Genomic DNA, 22,592 nt, shown 5'->3' with positions numbered 1-22,592 from the left:
CATGGATTCCCTGAGCTGCACTCCAGGGAAAGACCCCTCATTAAAAACCATCTCAGATATTTCACTCACTTTGCCCAAAAGTTGAAGTTGTCCCAAAGCCGGTGCTGCCTCCAAAAGGAGTTCCAAAGGATTTGTTAAACATTTTCAGGCTGTATCAGGTTTCTGTCCCAGACCTGGAAAGCAGAATTCAGGTTTTATTATTTTGCATTTCCCTCAGTGCTGAGGGCAGCAGCCCCACCAGAACCCCACGGCAGTGTGTGATTCCAAACCCTGCCAGAACCCTGGGAGGGCAAGGGCACCGACATTCCAGGGACAGCACAGCCCAGGAGGTGTCACCGAGTACCATGGCCCCAAAATTAAGGTGTCACCCTTCATTATGGCTGCAGTTCCTGCCCATCTCAGCCTGTGTCCCGGGCTGTGGTGACCCCCCTGCAATCCCAGGGTTTCCAGAACTGATTTCCCTGTCCCACCCTCTCTGCCAACTGCTCCAAACACGACAGGGGAATGCAGTGCACAGGGATTACAGGAATGCCCCTTCACTCTGCTCCCCAGCCCTGCACTTCCAGGGGAGTTTGCTGGGCCAATTCCCTTTCCAGCCCCCCTGGTTTATTCACAGCACATTCCCTGCTGCCTCTCCTCAGCCCCCTCCCCAGCACACAAAGGTAAAACTCTGTTCAACTCTCTGAGTTTGTCAGCAAATCCAGCACAATCCCCACAGCTCCTAGGGCACTGCCAGGGAACTGAGGGGTGTTTTCCTGCAGCTCCACCACTGAAAACTCCAGATTAACCAGAAACAAGCCAGTATTATCCTCCAAAATGCTCATATTATCCCCAAAATGGCAGTATTAGCAACAACAACAACAAAAAAGAGCTAGAACTAGAAAAACAAAATGCCATATTAACCCAAAAAAAAAACATAGTAGGCAAAAAATGTCCATGTCAAAAAAAACCAGTATTACCCCCAAAAATGTCATTTTAACCAAAAATAATGAATGTAATGCTCCAGAAAACCATATTAGCCAGGAGAAAATTACAGTACTAACCAGAAAAAATAGGCATTACTAAAATAATGCAATATTAACAAAAAACCACTGGTGTTACCCCACCCCCTGGATATTCAGCAGGAAATGCAGGAATCCCCCCACACTCCCAGGTACACACACAGCATCAGCAATTCAAGAACAGCCACACAAGGAATATTCCCAAATCCAACAATTCCAGTGAAGCCACAGCTGCCCTTGCCCTGTGCCCAGGTTTGGAGCTGCCCCACCCCAGCACAGCCTCCTGCAGGGAGGGAAATCCCCACAGCCTGCTCCCATCCTGGAAACTCAAGGGTTTGTTTCCCTAACACCAACAGCACTTTCTGGGAATGGCCAAATCCAGACTGCAGCAGCCACAGCCTTCCTCTATCCCTGAACTGCTGGAGACCAAACCAGCCCAGAACAACCAGCCCAAATCCCACACTTCCCTGATAACCAAAATTTATTTGTGTCACCTCCAACTACCCAAAGAGACACACACCACGATTTTGGAGTGTTAAGGGTCTCCACGCTTCCACAGGCAAGTCCTTACAGGCTTCATCTGTCCCAGGAAGAGAAATTTCAGCGAAATGATCCTGGTAAAAGCCAGGAAGAGCTGCTCTGACAAACTCTCAGAGCACCCCAAACTCTGTCTCCTGGGAGAGCTCCTCTGGCACAGGGTAACTGCACCCTGAGCCCTCCTCACCTTCTCCCATGGGACCCCTGGGGCTGGAAAATCCCTCCCAGCCCAGGCAGTCCCAGCTGTGCCCATGGCCACCTTGTCACCCTGAGTGCCACCTCCAGGTGCCACCTGCAGGGATGGGCACTGCAAACCTCCCTGGGCAGTGCCAATCCCTGAGCTCCCTTTCCATGGGGAAATTGCTGCTGCTGTCCCCCCTGAGCCTCCTTTCAGAGGTTTATGAGTGTGGAAAGGTCCACCCTGTGCATCCTTTCCTGCAGGCTGAACCCCCAGCTCCCTCTCCACCAGGACCTGCTCCCAAACACACCTCCCCTTCCTATGGAATATCTTCACCCATCTCCCCTTGCCCCAGTGCAAGGTCAGATAAAAATCACCTGCACTTTCCAGTTGTTCAGTGTTGTGACTCTCAGCCCTATCTGCAAATTCACAAGTCCCTCAATTTCCATGGTTCCTCTTTTCTAAGTCACAGCTCTCTCATTTTCCTAAGATCACTAAGTGCCAAACTCTACCTAAGAAGAAATCTAAAAATCACTTTCTAAGAAAAAACAAGTTATGAAAAGGTTTCCCCCTCCCACATCATACATTTTATTCTTCTTCTCACCCACACCTCCTTCCTTGCTGGAGGGCTGTGTCCAGTTCTGGGCTCCTTAGAGAAAAAAAACCTGGAGGGGCTGGAGTGCAACCAGGGCAGGGAATGGAGCTGGGGAAGGGGCTGGAGCCCCAGGAGGGGCTGAGGGAGCTGGGAAGGGGCTCAGCCTGGAGAAAAGGAGGCTCAGGGGGGACCTTGTGGCTCTGCACAAGTCCCTGCCAGGAGGGGCAGGGAGGGGGGGTCGGGCTCTGCTCCAGGAACAGGGACAGGAGGAGAGGGAACGGCCTCAGGCTGGGCCAGGGTAGGCTCAGGGGGGACAGCAGCAGCAATTTCCCCATGGAAAGGGAGCTCAGGGATTGGCACTGCCCAGGGAGGTTTGCAGTGCCCATCCCTGCAGGTGGCACCTGGAGGTGGCACTCAGGGTGACAAGGTGGCCATGGGGACAGCTGGGACTGCCTGGGCTGGGAGGGCTTTCCCAGCCTTACTGATTCTAAGATTCACTGAACTCAAGAGCTAGACTGGAATTAGTAAAACTCGAGGGTTTCACACATCCCTCTCCCACTCTCTGCACCCCCAGCTGAGGAGGAACCCTCGCGCCAAAGGGCTGGAATTGGAGTTTAACAGCAACAGCACAAAATCCCCCTAAAATCACGCCAACAAACCCGCGCCACCAGCGCAACTTCAAGTCACATGTAACCAACCTAACTTCAAACTACAAGTAATTAACACGACAGTAAATAACTCCCGGGCCCGGGGACAGCCGGGCCGTTACCGCATCCAGGGTCGCGTGTCCCCCGTGGAAAACACCCGGAATCTCCAACCGGACGCGCACCGGTACAACCAAAAAGGCCTAAAAGCCCCTAAAAGCGGTCAGCTATTCCGGAGGCAGCCGGGGCACGGCTGCTGAGAAATCCCACTCGCCGGCGGCCTTCCCGCCTCCCTCCGGCCCTTCCTCCGTGCCGGGGCCTCCCCGCGCCCCCCCCACTCCCGGACCACCCGGTCTCCCGGCACAAAAGGCCTGGCGGCGGCGGCACCACAGCCACGCCGGGCAAGACAGGGCGGCCAGCCGCGGTGCTCACCGCAGATGGCGGGCAAGGCTGCCCTAGCGGGCCCCGGTGCTCACGGTGGGTGCCGGGAAGCGCCGCTCGGAGCGGCCGGGCCGGGTCGGGCCCGCGGTGCCGCCGCCGCCTCACGGGGCCGCAGCTGCGTCACAGCCCGCGCGCGCACTCCCGGCCTCCCCCGCGCGCCGCCTCGGCCCCGCCCCGCCCGCCGCGCTTCCGCCGCCCATTGGCCGCGCCCCCCCGCACTCCCCCTGATCTCAACGCTGATTGGGCGAAGCGTCGCCGCTCACCGAGCGCCCATTGGCCGGACGGGCAGAGGAGGGGGCGGGGCTTGGCGCCGCGGAAGGGTCCAGAACGGCACCGCCCCACATCCGGGGCGTTTGGAGGGGCGGGGCTTCTGCCGCGAGGACCAATCGTGTGTCGCGGCGCGAGGGAGATGGGCCCAGCCTCTTAAAGGGGCCGCAGCGTGGTTGGGGGCGGGGGAAGAGGAGGAAGAGGTGGAAGAAAGGGAGGAAGAGGAGGAGGCGGAAAAGGCGGAGGAGGCGTGGTGGGGCTGCTGAGCCGGGTCATGGAGCAGCGCGAGGGGGGCTGAGCGGTGAGGGGGGGTGTCGGGGGTCCGGCAGGGTTTGGGGAGGGGGTCCCAGGGAGAGTCTCTGGGGAATGGGGGAAGTGCCCGGAGAGGTCACTCATTGCGGGAGTCTGGGGGTCCTGGGGAGGGGAGCACCTGCGGGGAACCCGGGGGCACGGGGGGTGCCCGGGGAGGGGTCTCAGGGGGTCTCTGGGGCCGCGTGGGGTACCCGGGGCAAGTCTCGGGGTGGTGCAGCCCCTCTCCTGCAGGACAGATCAGGGCCATTCAACACGGGGTAAAAAATATTTGGCTTTTATTTGCTCTCTTTGGGCAAGACCCCCGAGGGAAGGGAGGGCAGAGGCTGCGGGGCTCCTGCTGTGGGGTCCCCGGGGTGTCCCCAAGGCACAGGGAGCTGTGTCCCCAGGGCCGAGCCCCCCGAGGAGGGGCAGGGTTCGGGGGCTCCATCCCCCAGCCCATGGGGAGCTCTTGGGGGGCTCCTCGGGGTCCCGGCGAGAGGAGCCTGAGCTCCCCGGGGACCCTCCTCCACAGCCAGTCCCAGCCTTTGGGGCTTCTCTGCTCTTATCCCCAAGTAATTCCGGCTCTCCGTGCCCAGCAGCCCGGGTGGGGCTGAGCTCTGTGGCCCCTCGGTGACTGTGGTCGGTCCCTTCGTTGGGGCTTGGTCCCCCAATGTGGGGGGCTTTGGTGCGGGCAGAGTGGTCATGCTGCCCTGGGGCACTGCCCAGACGGTTCAGGGATTGTCCACAAATCGGATTTGTCCCGCAGCCAGGTGGTGGTGAGGTGGGCTCCATCCCAGCCTGATCCCCTGGGGCTGAGGGGAGCCCTGTTCGGGGGGTCTGCCGGGCTCCAGAGTGTCCGTCCCAGCCTTCCCGACTGACCAGCCCCAGCCTCGTTGTTGTCGGGGTTTGAGCTGCCCTGATCCTGCAGCCGGGGGTGCATGGAGTGTCCTGAGCTGGAAGGGACCCACAGGGATCTTTGATCCTGCTCCCCCAGCAATCCCAGCCTGGGCATCCCTGGCAGCTCCTGGAGCTTTGGCAGCCTCGGGGGCCGTGCCCATTCCCTGGGGAGCCTGGGCAGTGCCCAGCACCTCTGAGGGAAGAGCCTTTCCCTAGAATCCAGCCTGAACCTGCCCTGGCCCAGCTCCCGGCAGTGCTGCCCGTGCAGGGCCGGGGCTGTGAGGGCCGGGCTGTACCGGAGGAGCCGGGCTGTGGGAACTGTGGAGCGGGGCTGAGGGAGCAGGGCTGAGGGAGCCGGGCTGTGGGAGCTGTGGAGCAGGGCTGTGGAGCCGAGCTGTGGGAGCTGTGGAGCAGGGCTGTGGGAGCTGTGGAGCAGGGCTGTGGAGCCGAGCTGTGGATCGGGGCTGAGGGAGCCGGGCTGCGGGAACTGTGGAGCGGGGCTGAGGGAGCCGGGCTGCGGGGCCGGGCTGTGGGAGCTGTGGAGCGGGGCTGTGGGGCCGGGCTGTGCCGGAGGAGCAGGGCTGAGGATCAGGGCTGAGGGAGCTGTGGAGCCGGGCTGAGGGGCCGGACTGTACCAGAGGAGCAGGGCTGAGGATCAGGGCTGAGGGAGCTGTGGGGCCGGGCTGTGCCGGAGGAGCAGGGCTGTGGAGCGGGGCTGAAGGAGCTCTGGATCGAGGCTGCGGGGCCGGGCTGTGGGAGCAGTGGAGCGGGGCTGAGGGAGCCGGGCTGCGGGGCCGGGCTGTGCCGGAGTCGCCGCGGCTCCCGGCGGGACCGACAGGCAGCCCGGCTGTGTCAGCGCTGCCCCGAGCCCAGGGAATGCTCTGGATGGATCCCACGGGACAGGGTTCACGTGCTCTTCCTGCCAGATCCCTCTGGAGGGCTGCAGGCACCGGCCCGGCTCTGCCCCTGCTCCCTGCTCTCCGTGAGTCTCCAGCTCCCTGTGTCCACACAAAGAGATTTTCTTGGTCTGCCTGCCCATGCTGCACATCCTGCGGCTGTGGGGTCACACAGGTGTGAGGGGATGTGTGTGTGGGGTCACACAGGTGTGAGGGGCTGTGTGTGTGTGGGGTCACACAGGTGTGAGGGGCTGTGTGTGTGGGGTCACACAGGTGTGTGGGGCTGTGTGTGTGTGTGGGGTCACACAGGTGTGAGGGGCTGTGTGTGTGGGGTCACACAGTGTGAGGGGCTGGGCTGTGTCTGTGGGGTCACACAGGTGTGAGGGGCTGGGCTGTGTGTGTGGGGTCACACAGGTGTGAGGGGCTGGGCTGTGTGTGTGGGGTCACACAGGTGTGAGGGGCTGGGCTGTGTGTGTGGGGTCACACAGGTGTGAGGGGCTGGGCTGTGTGTGTGGGGTCACACAGGTGTGAGGGGCTGGGCTGTGTGTGTGTGGGGTCACACAGGTGTGAGGGGCTGGGCTGTGTGTGTGGGGTCACACAGGTGTGAGGGGCTGGGCTGTGTGTGTGGGGTCACACAGGTGTGAGGGGCTGGGCTGTGTCTGTGGGGTCACACAGGTGTGAGGGGATGTGTGTGTGGGGTCACACAGGTGTGAGGGGCTGTGTGTGTGTGGGGTCACACAGTGTGAGGGGCTGTGTGTGTGTGGGGTCACACAGGTGTGAGGGGCTGTGTGTGTGTGGGGTCACACAGTGTGAGGGGCTGGGCTGTGTCTGTGGGGTCACACAGGTGTGAGGGGCTGGGCTATGTCTGTGGGGTCACACAGTGTGAGGGGCTGGGCTGTGTGTGTGGGGTCACACAGGTGTGAGGGGCTGGGCTGTGTGTGTGGGGTCACACAGGTGTGAGGGGCTGTGTGTGTGTGGGGTCACACAGGTGTGAGGGGCTGGGCTATGTCTGTGGGGTCACACAGTGTGAGGGGCTGGGCTGTGTGTGTGGGGTCACACAGGTGTGAGGGGCTGTGTGTGTGGGGTCACACAGTGTGAGGGGCTGGGCTGTGTGTGTGGGGTCACACAGTGTGAGGGGCTGGGCTGTGTCTGTGGGGTCACACAGGTGTGAGGGGCTGGGCTGTGTGTGTGGGGTCACACAGGTGTGAGGGGCTGTGTGTGTGTGGGGTCACACAGGTGTGAGGGGCTGGGCTATGTCTGTGGGGTCACACAGTGTGAGGGGCTGTGTGTGTGTGGGGTCACACAGTGTGAGGGGCTGGGCTGTGTGTGTGGGGTCACACAGGTGTGAGGGGCTGGGCTGTGTCTGTGGGGTCACACAGGTGTGAGGGGCTGGGCTGTGTGTGTGTGGGGTCACACAGGTGTGAGGGGCTGGGCTGTGTGTGTGGGGTCACACAGTGTGAGGGGCTGTGTGTGTGTGTGGGGTCACACAGGTGTGAGGGGCTGGGCTGTGTGTGTGTGGGGTCACACAGGTGTGAGGGGCTGTGTCTGTGTGTGTGTGGGGTCACACAGGTGTGAGGGGCTGTGTGTCTGTGGGGTCACACAGTGTGAGGGGCTGGGCTGTGTGTGTGGGGTCACACAGTGTGAGGGGCTGGGCTGTGTCTGTGGGGTCACACAGTGTGAGGGGCTGAGCTGTGTGTCCATCCCTGCCCAGCACTGTGTGGGGCTGGACAGAATCCCAGAATCACTGAGTTTCCCAAAGCCCCCCAGGGCCATGGAGCCCAGCCTGTGACTGATCCCCACCTTATCAGCCCGCTCAGAGCAGGACAGAGCCCCAGTCAGACATTTGTTTGTTTTGCTGCAGGTTTCCAAGATGCTGCAGGTCCCGCTGCCGCTGGATCGGGACGGGATCCTGTTCCGGCTGCGCTTCACCACGCTGGCCCTCGGGACTGTGTTCTGCCCCCTCTTTGGGTTCCTCTTCTGTGTCACCTGGTCTCTGCTCTTCAACTTCCGTGAGACCACTGCGACCCACTGTGGGGTGAGAGTCTCCCATGGGAAAATCCTGTGTTCTTGGGGGGGTTACAGATCTCCCGTGTCCTTCTGGGCTCTCCTCTCCTGGTCTCCTCTCCCTCCTTCTGGCCTCCCTTCTCCTCTTGGGCCCCTGTCCACCTTCTCGATTCCTCTCACCTCTTCTGGCTCCTGGGCTCCTCTCCTGGGCTTTGCCACCAGAGGTGTTACAGAATCCAGAACAAGCTGCATTGTTTTGTTGTCTTTGTGATGCCTCAGGACTGGCAGCAGCAGGTTTGGCTTTGTGCTGGGACTGGGGGCAGTACAGACTGGTCTGGACTGGGCACGCTGGGGGTTATTGCAGTGAGGAGTTAAGGTGGGGAAGCTGCAGGGAAATACATTCCCCTGGGAGAGGGGCTGGCCCAGAACTGCTGCCCCCAGGTCTGCTGGAGTTCAGAGGAGCCACAGGTGTCTGGGGAGGGAGGGCTCCATGCAGGATGGCTGGGCTCCTCCCCAGGGCTCTCAGGCTGCTGGATACGAGCTGGGAATGGAGGGCAGGAGTCATCCCACACCAGCAGGAGAACTTCAGTAGGGCCAGGAAAGGGGGAATGGCTTCCCACTGCCAGAGGGTGGGGACAGATGGGATCTTGGGCAGGAATTGTTCCCTGGCAGGGTGGGCAGGGCTGGCACAGGGTGCCCAGAGCAGCTGTGGCTGCCCCTGGATCCCTGGCAGTGGACAGCTTGGACATTGGGGCTGGAGCAGCCTGAGACAGTGGGAGGTGTCCCTGAGCCTTAAGGTCCTTCCAACCAAAACCATTGTGGAATCTGTGGACAGTCGGGAGTGTAAAGGCAAGAAACCTGGGCAGGCCCCCCAGCAGGATCCATGACCCCATGGGATGGACCAGGGGCGCGGCCAGCATACATCCCCTGGCTTTGGGAATAGGGATGAACCAATTTACAATTGAGAAAGGACAACTGGAGGAGGGGCTGAGGGGCTGTGCCCCGTGCCTGTCCCCACGAGCCCGTGTCCCTGCAGGTGCCCAACTACCTGCCGTCCATCAGCGCGGCCATCGGGGGCGAGACGCCGCAGCGCTACGTGTGGCGCCTGTGCATCGGCCTGCACTCGGCCCCGCGCGTGCTCGTGGCCGTGGCCTACTGGAACCACTACCAGAGCTGCCACTGCCCCCACCCCCGCTACCTGTGCCTGTGCCACCTCACCCTGCTGCTCAACCTGCTCGAGAACTTCGCCCTCCTCATCCTCACCTACGTGTCCTCCACCGAAAACTATGGTAGGTGGCACCCCTGGGCCTGCCCTGCTCAGCCCCTCCTTGGGCTGCTGCTGTGCCATGAGGCATTTGGAGAGGAAAAGCAGTTAAAAACCCCCAGAGATTCTGCTGAAGTCAGTAGTTATAGAGGAAGAATGTATGTATAACATGTGAACAACCGTGCTCCTCCCACAGTCCTTGGTTGCTGATTCTTGGTTGAAGCCGTGGGTTCAGGCTGGGGATGGAGCCTGGATCAGACCTTGGCACTTGGTCCCACCCGTGTGCCAAGGCCCCGCTCCAGGGATGAGGGCAGAGGTGGGTCAGAGTTCATCCTGCTTTCTCTCCATCCCCACAGCTGGGCTGGGCTCAGAGCTGACTCTGCTCCACACCTTCACATACTCTTCCAGGAATTTCTGGGGAAAATTTCATAGAATCACACAGACTGGTTTGGATGGAGAAGGGACATCAAACCCCACCCATCCCACCCCAGCCATGGCAGGGACACCTCCCACTCTCCCAGCTGCTCCAGCCCCAGTGTCCAGCCTGGCCCTGGGCACTGCCAGGGATCCAGGGGCAGCCACAGCTGCTCTGGGCACCCTGTGCCAGCCCTGCCCACCCTGCCAGGGAACAATTCCTGCCCAAGATCCCATCCAGCCCTGCCCTCTGGCACTGGGAGCCATTCCCTGTGTGCTGTCCCTCCCTCCCTTGTCCCCAGTCCCTCTCAGCTCTCCTGGAGCCCCTTCAGGCCCTGGCAGGGCTCTGAGCTCTCCCTGGAGCTTCTCCTGTCCAGGTGCCACCCCCAGCTCTGCCAGCCTGGCTCCTGAGCAGAGGGGCTCTAGCCCTCTAATGGGAATAGGAATTCCCTCTAGAAACAGAATCAGAGTTTCCCAGGTTAAATCCATGTGTCTAAAACCTGGCCACGACAGGCTGGGAAATTCTTTTTCCCCACACAATCTCATCTCAGAAGGACATAAGTGCCACTGGTGACCTCCAGCTGCTATTTCATCCTAAGATCTGGAGGAGGCACCAGGGATTAACTGGAGAGCACCGAAATGCCGGAGCCAGCAAGGTGGTGCTGTTGCAGTGGGAGCAAACCCCATGCTGGGGTCTGTCAGCAGGACAGTCATGTGTTGGCTTTCCCTGCACAGCAGGATGGTGGTGATGGATATTGTGTCCTGCTGTGGGCTGGAGAGGGACTTTGAACAAAGAATTGAATGCCAGGACACAGGGAATGGCTCCCAGTGCCAGAGGACGGGGCTGGGTGGGATCTTGGGCAGGAATTGTTCCCTGGCAGGGTGGGCAGGGCTGGCACAGGGTGCCCAGAGCAGCTGTGGCTGCCCCTGGATCCCTGGCAGTGCCCAAGGCCAGGTTGGACACAGAGGCTGGAGCAGCCTGGGACAGTGGAAGGTGTCCCTGCCATGGCAGGGGTGGGAATGGAAAGGTTTTTAGGGTCCCTCCCAACCCAAACCTGGGATTCAGGGCTGTGTTGCTGTGGATGGAGTCCCAGGATCTCCCCCAGCCCTTGGGGTGAGGATGGTCCATGGTGGAGCTCGGTGACTGGGATGGCAGGACAGGAACCCAGGAACCTCCTGTAGCTCTTTGGGCTGGGACCTGTCCCTGCCCAGCTCACCCTCCGTGTCTCCTGCCAGCATTCCCTGTCCCCATGGCGAGGTGTCCCCTCCTGGCAGTGTCCCCTCCTGGCAGGGTCTGCAGCCTCACCTGCCCCAGGGGCTTCTCCAGCTTGTCCAGGCCTGGCCCCTGCCCTTGGAAATCCAGGTGTTGCTTTGAGGTTTGGCTACCTGGGCCAGCCTGGCCTGGCCCTGTGCAGAGCCTGGAAGGGGGCCCAAGGTGTGAGCAGGCAGAACTGCCCCAGGAGCTGAGGCTGACCCACTTCTGGGATCCTCACCCCAGACTAATCCCTGGCTGGGGGGAAAGTCTCAGCCCTGAGCTGCCGTGCTCAGGTTAATCCTCTCTTCCTGGGGGCACCCTGGCCTGACCTTCCCACCTATGGTACCTCACTCCTGGCATGCTTCCCTTCCCTGGCAGGGAGAGGGCAAACAGGGACAGGCATTCCAGCTGTTCAGGTGCCTGGGAATTCAGCCTGATGTTCAGTTTCTGCACAAGGAGCTGGGAAATTCTTTTCAGAGCAGCACTTAGGAAAATCTCTCACCTGGAGGTGCAGGGGTTGTGTGGGGTTTGGGGCCTTGGGAGCAGCTCTGGCTTAGCCTTGCTCCAGCTGCTTTCCCAGCCTGATCCTGTACCTGGGCTAGTCCAGGTGTGCATGAGGCAACCTCAGTGCTGCAGGTGAGGCTGCTGATGCTGCTGCTGGGCAGGTAGGTAATACAGGGGGCCAGAAGACGGACTTTCCTGGATTTTGGACTGGCTCACTCTGCACCCCTCCTCCCTGTGATTCAGTTTCCCCATGCACAGAACAACAGTGGCAATGCTGTGCTGCTCCCAAGGGTTCCTGAGTTTACAGCCCTGTGAAGTGATGGTCCCAGAGCACAGAAGGACCTTCCTGGCCCTTTGGGATAAATCTTTCAGGTGCTTTTATCCCCTGCCAGGGGGCCCTGAGGCAGCACAAGCAGCTTATGGAGCTGGGCTGTGCCTTTTTCCTGCCCAGACCCCACTGGAGTCCCAGCAGAGCACAAAGCTCTCCCAAATCCTGCCCCACATTCCCCCTGTGCTCCTGGCTTGGGTTGAGCAGGAAACCTGTTGTTTGTTGATCCAGCAATCCATGAACATGCCTTCATCGTGTTCATCACGTCGGCCCTGGGCCACATGCTGCTCACCTGCATCCTCTGGAGAATGACTAAGAAACACACAGTAAGTCCCGAGGTACAGACACTTTCCTTTCTTCTCTCTGTGCTGGGGGCTGGGAGGGGGCTCTGGGGCTGTGCCAGGACTGGGACAGGGCTCTGGGGCCATGCTGGGAGCTGGCAGGGGGCTCTGGGCTGGCACTGAAGGGCTTTGGCTGTCCTTGCTTGTGAAATAACCCTGAGCAGGTGCTAGAGGAGCCAACAGCAGCAGGTGAAACACAAGAAGTCACCAAAATCCATTATTTACCAAATCAAAGTGGGAAGGACGATTTCATTTCCTATTTTCTGGTTTTATCATTGAATCACAGAATGATTTTGGTTGGAAGGGACCTTAAATCCCATCCAGTGCCACCCCTTGCCATGCAGGGACACCTTCCACTGTCCTGGGCTACTCCAAGCCCCAGTGTCCATCTTGGCCTTGGGCAGTGCCAGGGATCCAGGGGCAGCCACAGCTTCTCTGGGCACCCTGTGCCAGGGCCTGTCCACCCTGCCAGGGAAGGATTTCCTCCCAGTATCTGATTAAGTTTTCATTGAGAGATCATATTAGAAACCACTGTTGGTATCCCTGTGGGTTGGGATTGCTCATCCCTTCTCCATGCCTGTTTCTAAGCTGAAGTTGGCTTCCCTGTGCTGGGAATTGCTGGTCCTGCAGGCTGGGAGCAGCAGGCAGCAGGAACTGTTCTGCCTTTGCTCCAGAATGACTCTGTGGAACAGGCTGGCTCTGGCTCTCTTTCTGGGGAGGGGTCAGGGGGGCAGGGACTGGCTGGGGGGGCACTGGGTCTGGTGGAGGATCCAGCCAGGGGCTCCTGGCCCCATTGCAGCTTCTGTGCTGTGCTGGTTTGTACTGTGAGTCCTGGGCCACAGGCAGGACATCCAGGTTTGTCCTGGGCTGTGGGCACTGACAGACAGGGACAGGGCAGGACAGGACATCCAGGTTTGTCCTGGGCTGTGGGCACTGACAGACAGGGACAGGGCAGGACAGGACATCCAGGTTTGTCCTGGGCTGTGGGCACTGACAGGCAGGGACAGGGCAGGACAGGACATCCAGGTTTGTCCTGGGCTGTGGGCACTGACAGCCAGGGGCAGGACAGGACATCCAGGTTTGTCCTGGGCTTTGGCCCTGACAGCCAGGGACAGGCCATCCAGGTTTGTCCTGGGCTGTGGGCACTGACAGCCAGGGACAGGGCAGGACATCCAGGTTTGTCCTGGGCTGTGGGCACTGACAGCCAGGGACAGGACATCCAGGTTTGTCCTGGGCTGTGGGCACTGACAGGCCGGGACAGGACAGCACATCCAGGTTTGTCCTGGGCTGTGGGCACTGACAGCCAGGGACAGGACAGGACATCCAGGTTTGTCCTGGGCTGTGGGCACTGACAGGCAGGGCAGGGCAGGACATGCAGGTTTGTGCTGGGCTGTGGGCACTGACAGACAGGGCAGGGCAGGACATCCAGGTTTGTCCTGGGTGATGGGGGAGGTGGGCAGGACATCCAGATTTGTCCTGGGCTGTGGGCACTGACAGGCACAGGCAGGACAGGACATCCAGATTTGTCCTGGGCTGTGGGCACTGACAGGCACAGGCAGGACAGGACATCCAGGTTTGTCCTGGGCTGTGGGCACTGACAGGGACAGGGCAGGACATCCAGGTTTGTCCTGGGCTGTGGGCACTGACAGCCACAGACAGGACAGGACATCCAGGTTTGTCCTGGGCTGTGGGCACTGGCAGGCAGGGACAGGACAGGACATCCAGGTTTGTCCTGGGCTGTGGGCACTGACAGGCAGGGACAGGACATTCAGGTTTGTCCTGGGTGATCGGGGAGGTGGGCAGGACATCCAGGTTTGTCCTGGGCTGTGGGCACTGACAGCCAGGGACAGGACAGGACATCCAGGATGAGGGCTGGGGGGCCCAGCTCTGCCGCCCCAGAGCAGCTCCTCTCCGTCACCGCTGTTTGTCCTCCCCTTCCGCCAATTCACCGAGCCCGTCCCTGCTGCCTTACTCCAGAGACCTGCAAAAGAAGCTTCCAGCAGTTGTTTGGCTGTAAGGCTCCTTAGGAAAGGGACTTGTGGAGATGCTGAGACTCTCCTCGCTCGCTGGGAAGTGTTCTGTTCTCTCTGGTGATATGGGAATAGCAGGAGCTCACAGTCATTCCTTGGCAGCTTTCCCACGGCTTCCTTTATTTCTGTCATTGTTTGGGCTTGTCTTTTTTTCTGGGTGAGACCTCCAAGGCCCTGATCTCCTCCCCTGCCACGTCACCCACTGGGGCTGGCTCATCTCCCCTGCAGTGGGCAGGGGTGAGGCATCCCAAATCCTGGGCTCGGCTTTGGGCCCCTTTGGGGCTCTAGAGCATGTCCAGGGAGGAGAATGGAGCTGGGGAAGGGGCTGAAGGGGCTCAGCCTGGAGAAAAGGAGGCTCAGGGGGGACCTTGTGGCTCTGCACAATTCCCTGACAGGAGGGGCAGGGAGGGAGGTCGGGCTCTGCTCCAGGAACAGGGACAGGACAGGAGGAATCAGCCTCAAACTGTGCCAGGGGAGGTTCACACTGGCACAGCTGCCCTGGGAGGGGTGGAGTCCCATCCCTGGAGCGATTTCACAGCCCTGTGGATGTGACACTTGGGGACATGGGTTAGTGGTGGCCTTGGCAGTGCTGGAAGCACTTGGACTCAGTGATCTCAGAGGGATTTTCCAGCCTGATTCGTTTCTGTGACTCCACCCGAGGACCGGAGGAATCTGCACATCCCTGAGGGGAGGGGCAGGGAACATGGTGACACCTTGGCTGAGCATGCCAGCACCTGGCACAGTGCCACCACCCGCTTCCTCCTCCCATCCTGGAACAGCCCTGCTGGTGGAGGGGAGCTGCCCTCGGGGTGCGTGGTACCCCCAAAGCTGAGAGGTTCCCCGAGGAGAGAGGAGCCCTCCGGTGTCCCTGTGCCAGCCCCGGTGTCCCCGCAGGATGGAGCTGTCGCCCAGGGCAGTGGGTGAGGGAGGAGGAGGAGGAGGAGGAAGGCGCTGCGGGGTGACGCAGCTCCCAGACCGGCTGTGTCGCGGTGAAGAGGGCGCAGTGCTTGTCACACCACCAGGTGTCACCTTTGTCGCTGCAGTGCCGTGTCCCAGCCCCGGTGGTGCGCGTTGGGTTCTGCTGGGAATCATTCCCACAGATCCTGCGGGCCGAGCGGGGTGTCCCGGGACGTGTCCCCCTCTGTGCCTGTCCTCAGGCTCCCAGCCCTCTGCTCACGGCTGGTGGCCCCTGGCAGGCTTGGCACCGCTGCTGTGACACCCGCGGCTTGCCTGGCTCGGCAGGGTGGGACAGCGGAGGTGCCACTGTCACACCCTTGCTGCGTCACTCGGGCAGTGCCAGTGAGGTGCCCAGGGGCTGTTTTAGGGCAGGGCACAGCTGGTCCCTCCCTGTGCATTACAGCACCCCGGGGACAGACTGGCCTGGTTTGTGTCCCTTGTGGGGCCTTTGTTCACGTGTGCTGTCCCCAGCCCTGCAGCTGGGGATGGCAGGAGGGGACAGGGAGGGATGGCTGCGGTCCCACGGTGTTCTGTCCTTCCTCCTCCTCAGCAGAGCGTCCCCACAGGCTTCAGGTTCTGCAGGACCAAAGCTGGGACCAGCTCCAGGACAGACTCCGTGTGGGGAGCTGGAAAGTGCATCTGTCTGGAGGAGGGAACGGGGGGCTGTGCTTCCCAGCCCCAGGCTGGCACCCCTGTTAGCACTGCTCGAGGTCTGGCAGCATAGGAAGGACAGGAATTGGTCTTGCAAAAGCTTCTGGTCCGACGGGGCTCCTGTTGCAACCGCTGTTCTCAGAGGGCAGGAAGGTGCAGAGGAACTGGTTTGTAATGGGGAAGTACGGGCGGTTTCCAGTTACGAGGTGGCAAATGGTGAGAGAAAGGAAAACAAAGCTTTGCAGGAGGGGACAAAAGAGAAAGCAGGAGAGAGAAAAAGAGGGGAAGGGGCGCAAAGCAGAGGAAGAGATTCTGTAGAAAAGGGAAATGGAGCCTGGGAGCCTTCAGCTGTGGCTGATCTCTGCACCCCGTGCCTGGTGCTTGGCCGTGGTGTGGCAGTGCCCACCTGGGCTGGCAGCTCTGCTGTTCTTGGCTGGCTGCTCACCCTTTAAACCCTCCTTCCCCCCAGCCCTGAGGCGCAGAGCTGGGCAGTGGGGCAGAGCAGTTTCACTTCTTGTTTGCAAACACATTTTCCTCCTGAGCTCAGCGCTGGTGGCCCCAGCGGACACCAGTGTGTGCATGTGGTGGCCACCAGGCTGGCTGGCTCAGGCCTGTCACAGGAGCCAAGGAGCTCCTGGGCTGGAGCCAGGCTGGGAGAGCTGGAGAGGGACTGGGGGCAAGGGAGAGAGGGACAGCACACAGAGAATGGCTCCCAGTGCCAGAGGGCAGGGCTGGGTGGGGTCTTGGGCAGGGTGGGCAGGGCTGGCCCAGGGTGACCAGAGGAGCTGTGGCTGCTCCTGGATCCCTGGCAGTGCCCAAGGCCAGGCTGGACATTGGGGCTGGAGCACTGGGACAGTGGGAGGTGTCCCTGCCATGGCTGGGTGGCAGTGGTTTAAGGTCACTTCCAGTCCATGCTGTGGCCAGTGGGGCTGGGTCCTGCTCTGCCACCAGCCCCTGGGCTCTGTCCCACAGCATCCTGCTCCTCCGGCATCCGTGGGGCACACGGGCTGAGCCAGTGCAGAGGCACAGCAGGCTCCGGGGCTCAGCCCCTGTGTCCCTGGGCCCAGCTGAGCCCTGGCAGCTGGGGCTGGGTGGCTGAGCTGTGTCCCTGCCGTGGCAGAGCCGTGTGAGCAGCAGGAACCACAAGCACCTTGGTGACCACGCGTGGTTTCACCCCAGCTCCTCGCAGCGCCTGGGAGCGCTGGCGCTGCCTCAGACAAGCCCTCTATAAATAGCTGAGATCTCTGTGGGGCCCTTTGGCTCCGGGCTCTCTGCACAGACCCGGAAACCCTCGAGGGGAGCTGGGACTGGTGTGTGACACAGAGCGCTGCAGGTGCCACTTGTCCCCCAGAAAGGGATGATGGATGAGGGCGGACCAGTGCTTGGGAGGCCCCTGCAGAGCGAGCTGTTGCCGTTTAAGATCACTGTCATCCCTGTCCCCACCAGGAACTGGGGGATGGGCACAGTGCTTCCTCTCTGGCAGCGGTGGAAGGAGCAGGAGGCTCCTGTGCCTCCTTGCTGGTTCACTGCCTGAACCCCGAGCAGGGCTGTGGGCCCAGCCCACACCAGTGAAGGGATGGGCAGCTCCTCTCCATCCAGCAGCTCCTGGAGCTCCCACCATGCTGCCCGAAGTGTGGGCTGGCCCTGTCCCTTCCTCCTGTCCCAGGGCAGGGTGGCACTCCAGCTCCCACATCCCACTGGGGTCCCCGTGCACCCCAGTGCCCTGCTGTGCCGGGATATCCTGCCCCTGCTCCTGCAGGGACCTTCCCCGAGGTGCCACCTTCCACGCCAGCTCTGCTCAGCATTGTCACCATGTGCCACCTGCCCTGTGCTCCCCTGGCACTGCGCTGAGCCAGCCGTGCCCTGGCATTAGGGATTAACACCTAATTATCCGTGTGGTAATCCCGAGCCCAGACGGGGACAGGGGGAGCTCAGAGGGCACCCAGAGGTGCAGGGTCACCGTGGTGAGCTCGGGCTGGTTCTGATGGGGCCCTCCAGGGTTCTGCAGCAGGACCTGGGCTGTTCCTGCCTCGGTGCTCCCGGGAGCAGCAGCTGCCTGGCGGGTCCCTGGCGGGTCCCTGGTGGCCCTGGTGGCCCTGGGTCCCCGGAGGCCCCGGCAGGGTGTGTGGGTGCGGCGGGGCCGTGCCGGGGCTCAGCGCAGCCGTTTGCCGTGGGAGCGCGGTGACACCGCGCTGTCACCGCAGCTGTTCCCAGCCTCTCTTCCGCTGTGAAACTCGGCACCCGCCTGGGGCTCTGCCACTCCCGGTGCCACCGCTGCTCCTCACACCCTCGCAGGGCTGAGCTGCTGCTGGCCGGTCAGTCCCAGCACGAGGGGCCAGCCCAGGCCCTGTGGGCTGGAGCTGGCGTCACCCGCGTGTCCCCACACGGTGAAGTGCCTGTGAACCCGTCCTTCCTCTCTGGGCTTTCCTCCCTGGGTCAGCCCCTGGCACGCGTTCTGGGGGTAATGGAAAGTGTGATGGGGCAATTTAAATTTTCCTTGTTATCAGCACTCCCTCAGAATGGAATCTTTGTCTCACGTGAAGTGCCAGGCGAGGTGGAAATTCCCCTCCCACCCGTAACAGCCTGGGCTCTCTGTGGCATCCCCAACTCTCTCTGTGGGGCTGGGCACCCCTTGCAGCCCCCCTGCTCCGGGGGTCCCCTGCACCCTCCTTGCCTCCAGATGTGGTTTGGGTTCCTCTGCCCCCCAGGCTGTAGGATCATTATCCATGACCTTCAGTGTGATGGGAGAAATAGAGGAACTGGAGCCAGTACCTGCTGTGTCTGTCAGGGGTCACTGCACCCCCAGTCCCCAGCTTTGGGCAGTGGGTCAGGGAGCCTGTCACAGGGGACAGGCCCTGGGTTGTGCCCCTGAGCTCTGGGGCACAGAAGCAGTGAGCTGGGGCTGTGCTGGCAGCTGGCAGCGTGCCCATGCTGTGTTCCTGCCCCATCAGAGCTGGTCCTGGGGGCAGGATGGGGCCCTCCCAGTGCCAAGGCGTGCTAGGTGAGCTCTCCAGCGCCGCACCCGCCCTGCCTGCCGTCCCTTCATGTGGTTTCCTCCTCCTTGCTGCTATTGTGAGTGAGGGAGTGCAGCACCCGTGAATTCCCCGTGCCCTGGGGCCACCTGCATGACCCGAGCCGGGGCGTCTACCTCTAGTAGAACTTTGGTCTGTCCCCAAGGAGTCCCCAGTGCCAGGGGCACCGTATTTGCTGGGACCCCGTGGCTTCCTCACTCACTGATCTCCATGTGGGTGTGAGCCCCGTGTGCTCCCAGGCACAGCCCTGCTAAAGCCACCCCTGGGCCTGGCCTGGGGGCTCTGTACAAGGAGCCAGGGCGGGGATGGGATGGGGATTGGGATTGGGATGGGGATTGGGATTGGGATTGGGATGGGATGGGATGGATGATGGGATGGGATGGGATGACCCAGCCCTTGGCCTCTTCCAGGAGCGCAAGTCGTACAAGTGGAAGCAGCTGCTCTTCTTCTTCACCTTCATCACGTTTGCGTTCGCCGTGTGCGTTTACTTCCACCACAACTGGTACTGCGGCCCTGGAGGTGAGGGGGCTGCCTGGGGGGGGTGTGGGGAAGGGCTGGGTGCTCACAGAATTACAGAATCACAGGATCTTGAAGGTTGGAAGAGATCCCCAGGAGCAGCAAGCCCCAGCTGTGCCCAATGCCCACTTTGTCACCCAGCCCACAGCACTGAGTGCCACATCCAGGCCTTCCTTGGACACCTCCAGGGATGGGCACTCCAAACCTCCCTGAGCAGCTCTTTCCAATGCTCAACCACCCCTTCTGTGAAAAAATTCCTTCTCATGTCCAAAAACTCTTCCTGATGTCTGACATCCTCCTAATATGATGCCTTGCCTTCCAAATCCCAGCCCAGGTGCCCAGCCACGCTTTTTCCTGGTGGGGGTCAAGGCCCCCAGCCCCTGCTCTGCTTCCCCAAACAGGTGGCCCAGAGACCCCCCCCTAGCTCCCAGGGCAGGTGCAGCAGTGGGTGCCCCTCACCTGCTGTGTTTCCTCCCCCAGTGTACACTGTCTTCGCCTTCCTGGAGTACCTGGTTGTCCTCTTCAACATGGCCTTCCACATGACTGCCTTCTGGGACTTCGGCAACAAGGAGCTGGTGGTGAGCTCGCTGCTGGAGGACAAGCACTTCTAGCCAGCCCTGCCCTGGGGGCTCCTCTTGCCTGTCCTGCCGGGGTGTTTGCTGTGGAGCTGCTGCCAGGATGATCCCGAGCTCCCAGGAGTGTCTGTCCCTAGCTGCACCTGCAGCTCTCGTCCAGGGGAGCTGTGGGCTCTTCCCAGGGATCCCCTGTCCTGACTCCCTGCCAGCTCCAGGGGGGCAGGACAGAGGAGGAACAGAGACCTGGGGTCTGTTGCTTTGGAGGATGCTCCAGGATGCTGCTCCCAGTGTCCAGGCATGGGGGTCCAGCCCCTCTCTGTCCTTTCTTGGCTTGGGGGTCTCATGGTTCTTCCTCCAGGCTGGGGGTCTTGGGGCCAGTCCTCAGAAAGGGCTGGTGGCCTTTTGATCTGGCTTCAGGCACTGGGGCAGGGCCCATCTGTGCCTGGGTTCCCTGGAAGGGAGCAGGAAGGTGCTGGGCCATGCAGGGATGCCCAGAGCAGGGTGGGAGCACCCAGGGCAGAGCAGGTGCTGGGAGCATCCACGTCTCACTCCTGCCTTTCCCAGAAGCACCCCCAGCAGCACAGGCTGCTCCAGGGGTGCTGTGCCAGTTCCAGCTCAGTTTGGGAACTAAGGGTGAGTGTGCTGGAGATCTTTGCCCCATGTCCCCATGGCATGGGGCTGGAGCTGGGAACTGCTGGGGTTGAGCAGTGCCCCCAATGTGCAGCTCTGGCTGCCAGGGCACAGGGGACATGGCTGGATGGCAGATGGGGGCTGGCAGTGTCCCCAAGCTCCTGCAAGGCTGCTGGAGGGGCACCTGGAGCTGCTTGATTCTGGAGAGGTCTGCACTTGGCAGGGCTCATCCCACCCCAAGCTTGGCCAGGAAGGACCAGCCCTCCCTGCCCTTCACCTGAGCACAGCCACCACCAAGAGTCCCCTGGGCTGTCCCAGTGCTCATCCCAGGGCTGGGCAGAGCCTCCTGGCAGAGCTGGGGCTCAGCTGGCTCCGAGTGGGTCCTGCTGCACGTGTCCATCGTCGGTGTCCCCATCCACGGGCTCCATCCGTGTCCCTGCATGCGTGTGCCGCGCTGCCCTGCGGCGCCCTGGCTTTGAGGTGGAAATAAAGCACTAAGTATTTTTGTGAACTCTCGGCAAACTTCACAGCATTTCTATCTGGCCCAGCCTGGCACGGCCCTGGCACAGCCAGCAGCTCCAGACCTGCACCGTGGGCAGGGCTGGAATGGGGTGCAGGACATGGACCCCAGGCACTGGGGCTGGAGTGTGGGATGTGGATCCTCAGTGTTGGAGCTGGGCTGCAAGATGTGAGCCCTGGGTTCTGGGGTGGATCCCTGGAGATGGGACTCAGGATGCAGATCCCTGCAGGATGTGCATTTCTGGCGTGGGCTCTGGATCCTGGCTGTTGGGGCTGTGATGTGGGACGTGGCCCCCGGGTGCCGGATGAAGGCTGGGAGGGTTCAGGGAGGCTGGGAACCAGCCAGGAGCTGGGCTGAAGGCGTGGGACTGAGCCCACCCCGCAGCTGGCGGCCCCGGTCCCCGCCCAGCCCCGGGGGCCGCTGACTTGGCTGCAGATCCTGCAGCTCTTAGCGATGCTGCGGGGCCGAGGGCCGGCACAGCCCTGGGGCCAGAGCCTGGAGCCAGGAGAGCTGGGGCTGGCACTGCTGGGGCTGGGCAGGAGCAGGGGCAGGGGCGCTGCTGGGGGCTTGGTTCCCCCTGTCCTGGGCCGTGGTGGGGCCCTGCCCTTGCTGCGGCCACCCCGGGAGCAGCTGGGAGGGGAAGAGCCATGAGCTCATCCTGCTGTGCTGGGCCAGGGCAGGGCTGTGTCCCGCTCGTGGGATCACAGGGTCCCCTCCTCATCCCAGCACCCACTTCTACACCAAACCCCACCAGGATGGCACTTGCCAGCCCCACAGCATGACTGGGACGTGGCCGAGGGGATCCCCACTGCAGGAGCAGGACATGGCCATGGGGATCCCCACAGTGGGACCAGGATGTGGCCATGGGGATCCCCACTGCAGGAGCAGGACATGGCCATGGGATCCCCTCTGCAGGACCAGGACATGGCCATGGGGATCCCCACTGCAGGACGAGGACATGGCTGTGAGGATCCTCCCACGGACAGACCAGGACAGGGCTGTTGGATGCCCATGGTGGGAGCAGGGTTTGGTGCAGCCAGGACCCAGGAGCCCGTGGCTGTGCAGTGTCCCTGGGGCAGTGTCCCCTGCCGTGGCTCCCAGGGTGGGGCTCTGGAGGCGCCCTGGGGCTGGGCTGGGCTGGGCCGGAGCCCCCAGCCCCGCTGCCCACGCCTGGCCCGGCTCTGGCTGGAAACGGGAGCCGGGAACAAAGGCGGCTTGTGGCGGGTGCCGGGTCTCTGCCCTTCCTGCAGGAAGGCCCCGGGGCCGGACAAGGGGCCCGTGTCCGGATCTGGCCGCTCACCAGCACGTGCCGGGGGGGTGGCGAGGGGGTGGCGAGAGCGGCTGGGGATGCCACCGGGCCCTTGCTGCTGCCACCGCCAGCCACGGGACACAGGGACCCCGGGACACCCCTGGGCATGGGAACACAGGGCTCTGCCCTCCACCTGCCGCTCCAGGGGCAGTGCTGGGGCTGGGGGCTGCCCACGTGGGGACTGACTCATGTGCCAATTCCTGCAATGTCCCCATCCCCAGTGTCCTATTCCCACACAGTGCCATGGCCCCATGGCCACCTCCTGCACTGTCCTCATTCCTGTCCATTACAATGTCCCCAAGCCCCTGGGTGGAGCTCAGCTGGGCACAGAGATGGTGGGGTCAGGACTGGCCAAGCTTCCCCTGGCAGCTCCCCCAGAAGAGAGCGCTGGCAGGCACCATGAGCACCCTCAGCTGGGACCCCAGTGAGAGTCCCAGCCCAGCCCAGTGACACCCATGTCCCTCCAGGGAGTGTCCCCATGCACAGGAAAGGTGGGAGAGCACAGGACACAGGGG

At 62.0% G+C, this 22,592-nt stretch overlaps 2 protein-coding genes across 4 annotated transcripts in view; one reads left to right on the top strand and one right to left on the bottom strand.

The window, feature by feature from the left end:
• NUP98 (nucleoporin 98 and 96 precursor) overlaps positions 1 to 3,488 on the bottom strand; it is a 35,373-nt gene extending 31,885 nt beyond the window's left edge. Inside the window, exons 1-2 of the mRNA XM_033052027.1 lie at positions 3,388 to 3,488; positions 70 to 173 (exon numbers count right to left, since the gene is read on the bottom strand). Coding sequence (XP_032907918.1) covers positions 70 to 142 — 73 coding nt within the window. The 5' untranslated portion in view covers positions 143 to 173; positions 3,388 to 3,488. The remainder of the gene's footprint in view (positions 1 to 69; positions 174 to 3,387) is intronic.
• Positions 3,489 to 3,844: 356 nt separating this feature from the next.
• Positions 3,845 to 20,582, top strand: PGAP2 (post-GPI attachment to proteins 2). Of its 3 annotated transcripts, XM_033053099.2 has the most exons (7): positions 3,847 to 3,964; positions 5,778 to 5,922; positions 7,609 to 7,782; positions 8,788 to 9,040; positions 11,748 to 11,854; positions 18,938 to 19,046; positions 19,524 to 20,582. In XM_033053099.2, exons 3-7 carry the CDS (start codon positions 7,618 to 7,620, stop codon positions 19,652 to 19,654), a joined length of 765 nt encoding a protein of 254 aa, XP_032908990.1. In that variant the 5' UTR covers positions 3,847 to 3,964; positions 5,778 to 5,922; positions 7,609 to 7,617; the 3' UTR covers positions 19,655 to 20,582. The 3 variants fall into 3 exon arrangements, with proteins under 3 accessions (XP_032908991.1, XP_032908990.1, XP_032908989.1); XM_033053100.2 differs by lacking the exon at positions 5,778 to 5,922 and having other exon boundaries at positions 3,845 to 3,964; positions 11,748 to 11,842; XM_033053098.2 differs by lacking the exon at positions 5,778 to 5,922.
• The last annotated feature ends 2,010 nt before the right edge of the window (positions 20,583 to 22,592 follow it).

The sequence above is a fragment of the Catharus ustulatus genome, chromosome 2 (genome assembly GCF_009819885.2).
Source record: "Catharus ustulatus isolate bCatUst1 chromosome 2, bCatUst1.pri.v2, whole genome shotgun sequence".
In the NCBI taxonomy this organism is placed as follows: domain Eukaryota; kingdom Metazoa; phylum Chordata; class Aves; order Passeriformes; family Turdidae; genus Catharus; species Catharus ustulatus.
The sequence above is the reverse complement of the archived record's forward strand: the minus strand, read 5'-3'. Positions and strand labels throughout refer to the sequence as shown.

Bases quoted from the DNA above. Each gene is read 5' to 3' on its own strand.
- PGAP2 (XM_033053098.2), top strand. From the start codon at position 7,618: ATGCTGCAGGTCCCGCTGCCGCTGGATCGGGACGGGATCCTGTTCCGG. The intron at 9,041-11,747 runs GTAGGTGGCACC...TTGTTGATCCAG, and splicing joins GTCCTCCACCGAAAACTATG to CAATCCATGAACATGCCTTC. The intron at 19,047-19,523 runs GTGAGGGGGCTG...TTCCTCCCCCAG, and splicing joins CTGGTACTGCGGCCCTGGAG to TGTACACTGTCTTCGCCTTC.